The following is a 4,090-nucleotide window of genomic DNA, read 5'->3' as shown; positions in this document are numbered from 1 at the left end:
ATGATTCAAGATGCTCAACTAATTTTTTTTTTTAATTTGTCGTTAAATTGCTTGTAGATGATAATTTCTTTTTGATATTCTATCCCTTATCGTAATAGAGGGAATTAGAAGGAATGTTTATTCTTCATTTTGTAATGCGATGGATTTAAAAGTTTCAGCATATGCTTCTTGATATATTGTGGTGGATTTTATTAAATTTTTTGAACTTTGATTTGATATTTTTTATTGCAATCTAAATATCAATATAAATATATAGGTGTATATCCATATAATTAGCGGCGTACCTATTGAATCAAGGATAATCACTCAAATATTCCTCGTTGCAAAATTATAATGTGCATATAAAATATAATATTATGTATAATGTTTAAAAATAACTTCTTAGAGATATATATTAAAGTTTTAAACATAATCGACAAAATTCATACCTAGTTTCGTCATCGCATATAATCAAGTGGTATTGAGCTTGATATTGTCGATCCAATAGCATAATTAATTGCCAAATTGTTGAATGGTGAGCTTATTCAACATATTTCAAAACTAGGCAACTCGATGATGAGGAAAATTTTGCAAGTGAGTTATGTAAATATTAAATTATGTCTAAGTAATATGACGTATCATGTTTGATATTTGTTAGAAGATAAATTATTCATGTATAAAATCAATATGATATTTGGTTTGCTGTACAAATACATACTTAATATTTGCATAAAATAATACATAAATTCTATCATAACTAATTGTTATATTATTTATATTTACATAACTCTAACTAGCTACCAAACACTTGGACCCTAATTGTGTTATGTGTGGTATTGTTTTAACGTCATGTTTATGATTATTATTTTTATGCATCTATGTAACACTATAAATAGAGGTCTTAAAGATTGTGTTGTACATACTTGAAGATTTGGAAAACATCTATTTCTAGAAAACATCTATTTCTAGAAAACATCATAAGAAAATCATAGATAAATGATATCCAACTTAAATGGTCGATTTTTAGTTTAGAGTTTCATACTCAGACACGAAGGTCACTAGTCCATTAATCCGGATTAATTTATATTGCAGAATGAACAATCTAAGTAAAGAAGTAGCTCCAGAAAGATAGTTTATTGACCCAGTTCGATGAGACCTAACTTAGCTCTTTGAAGCACATGTTTAAAGAAGTTTCAAAATGTTTGTTCGAGACACCGAAAGAAAACTCTCCTCTCTTGTTTCGCTGTTGTAGTAGTCATTTTTATATTATTCTGAACTTAGTTTTAACACAAATCAAAGTTTGATAAATATCGAAGAACATAGAAGATATTCATTTTTTAATAAATTTAATAGACTAAAGTATTTAGAGAATATTTTGTTTGTCATTTTGTCTTCATTTTTATGAACAAAACTCAAATAGATTTGTATTTTTCTCATTGGATAAAGAATCATAGGTAGAGCTTATTTTCCCCCATTTTCTTCTTTCACTGATAAACTCAAAGGCATTTTCCGGTGAAGCAATTTGAACTGATAAAAATGGCAAACGGAGAAGGTGAAGTTGTGTGTGTTGCCGGAGGCAGCGGTTTTATTGGTTCATGGCTTGTTAGTTCTCTACTTGACCGTGGCTACACTGTTCACGCTACTGTTAAAGATCTAAGTTAGTTGCTTCTTCCTTTGATCAATTTCTGGTTCGGATTAAGTATTTTTTCCTAATGTTGTTGATTTTTGTTTTTTTTTAGATGATGAGAAGGAGACGAAGCATTTACTTGCTTTAGAAGGAGCTGAATCTCGTCTTCGTCTTTATCAAATTGATTTGCTTGATTACGATTCAATTGTTTCTGCGATTACTGGTACTGTAGGTGTTTTTCATCTTGCTTCTCCTTGCACTGTTGATGAAGTTAAAGATCCTGAGGTGGGTTCGAGAACCCCTCTTTATTTTTATTTTTTTACTACTATTACTATTGGTCCTATGTGAAGCCAGAATTTGACTTTATTTGTTCTAAATTCTAGGATAGCGATATCGAGTTAAGTGTTTGGTTAAAAAATGTCCATTGTCATTGTATTTTTGGCTCAAAAATACTAAAATGGCTAAAAAGTATCAATCTTTCTAGGGATTGCTCCAAAACAAGAAAAAATGGTTCAATTTTGCTCTTGAACTATTCAAATTGTCCAATTTTGAGTAATTAAAGGTCAAGATTGAACCATTTTTCTTTGTTTTGGAGCAACGTTAAAAAAGAAGATATTTTTGAAGCATTTTGCTAGTTGGAGGATGTTCTTGAGCCAAAAATGTAACATAAGGTATTTTTGAGCCAAATAACAGTACGGAGAGTAAAACTGATCCATTTTGAATGGTTGAGGTATATTTGACTCATCTTTAATACAACTATGTTGTTTGAACTAAAGCTACACCGAACCGGTGGACTTCTAGTCTGGCCTCTGCTATTGCTCATTTACTTGTTCTTCAGATTGATTTGTAGTTTTGGTATTAATTTTCTACTCTGTCTGTTATCTACATGGGGTTGTGGTCGTGTGAGTTATAGAATGATCTTCTGTCACCAGCAATCAAAGGCACTAGTAATGTACTTACAGCATCAAAGGAGCTCGGTGTTAAGCGTGTGGTAGTGACTTCATCTGTATCGTCCATCACCCCAAATCCTAATTGGCCAGCTGATCGTATCATGAATGAGGATTGCTGGACTGATATTGAGTACTGCAAACAGAATGGGGTACATACATTTCCCTTTTTTCTGTTTGAGATTGGCTTTGCCCTGCCTTTGTATCTTAACATTTCGTATAAGTATCCGTCTTTTTGTTTTTGTGAGAAAAAAATAAGACAACGAGAGAAGATTGAGTGAAAACTTAGCTTGAATATTCCCTCGAACTGTTGGGTTTAAATACTAATGTGAATTACGTTAGGAAGAATCAACTTGACTAATCCTAAATGATACTCACTAGTTTTTACAATATTTTTAACAGTTTCTGTTGCTTTGGATTAGAAAATAGCATGATTTTAATATTGGTATATAACATAATGTGATTTTGAACTTAGTTTGAAAGAATAGATTTTGTGAACATGGTAAGACAAGTCTAGTGTCATGTTATCATATTTGGGCACCATGGCGTTAGTGTGTAAGAGTGCTGCCGCACTGCCTTCTATCATCGTAAATTATCTCCAATTGTCGGGAGAAAGAAGAGATAGAAGAATCAGCTCCATTAGCCACTCATCTTATCACAAGTTCTTTTTTCTCTTATTCTTTTTAAGTTTGTATTGAAATGAAATGGCCCAAATATCCTAGTATTTAGTTTGGTATGAGGTGTAGTTGACTGATTAATTGATTTGTTATAAGTAGTTTTCGTTGGTTTTCTTCACTTGGATTTTGGAGTAAATTATGTACTTGGGTGTGAAATTGAGCCATGCTTGTTCAATCGTACGTAGAGATATTAGTGATTCCAGGGTTTTGGTTCAAAAGTAAGGACTCAGTTGCTTACAAGAGGTTTGATAATTAATTGAGGTAGAGAACAGAAGCAGGTCCATATTTTCTCGAGTTTCGAACCATGGGTCTGTTAGCATGATTGGACAGATTCTAAATATCTGTACATATCTATGTTATAACTCTAAATATTTGTGTAATGATGATAGGAGATAGCATAGATTAATGTAGCATATTTTCAGAGATATTACAATTAGGAATAACATATATTTAGGGATATATAGCAGATTTTTAGGCATGTAAATCAGAATTCTTTCTATTTAATGGAAGAACTCTCATTTGAGAGAGATCATTCAGCAAAATTGACATGGTATCAGAGCCTTTTTCAGTGCTTTGATTCTTAGTGTCTTTCATCTGTGGTTTCTTTCATAATTTTTTTTTGAAAGTTTTGGTTCAGCTTACTGTTTTTTAGTCAACAGTAAGTCCTAAGTATCTTGGAATTTTAGGCATCTTGGAATCTCAGTCTTGGTCATTTTGGTTATTTTGTATCATTGCATTTCTATTTTCCTTAACTTGTCAAGAACATGGCGTCATATCAGTTTGAGTCCTTCTATGTTCGTTTCACAGGAAAAAATTACTCTGCCTGGGAATTTCAATTCCAACTATTTGTCACCGGAAAA

The 4,090-nt window shown here is 31.8% G+C and overlaps 1 protein-coding gene across 1 annotated transcript in view; it reads left to right on the top strand.

Moving 5' to 3' along the window:
- Window positions 1-1,392: 1,392 nt before the first annotated feature.
- LOC125844926 (phenylacetaldehyde reductase) overlaps window positions 1,393-4,090 on the top strand; it is a 16,078-nt gene continuing 13,380 nt past the window's right edge. Inside the window, exons 1-3 of the mRNA XM_049524293.1 lie at window positions 1,393-1,636; window positions 1,719-1,891; window positions 2,520-2,705. Of these exons, the coding sequence (XP_049380250.1) occupies window positions 1,516-1,636; window positions 1,719-1,891; window positions 2,520-2,705 (480 nt within the window). The 5' untranslated portion in view covers window positions 1,393-1,515. The remainder of the gene's footprint in view (window positions 1,637-1,718; window positions 1,892-2,519; window positions 2,706-4,090) is intronic.

This window comes from Solanum stenotomum, chromosome 11 (assembly GCF_019186545.1).
Source record: "Solanum stenotomum isolate F172 chromosome 11, ASM1918654v1, whole genome shotgun sequence".
Classification (NCBI taxonomy): Eukaryota; Viridiplantae; Streptophyta; class Magnoliopsida; order Solanales; family Solanaceae; genus Solanum; species Solanum stenotomum.
Note: the sequence above shows the minus strand (reverse complement) of the source record. Positions and strands in the feature narration are given on the sequence as shown.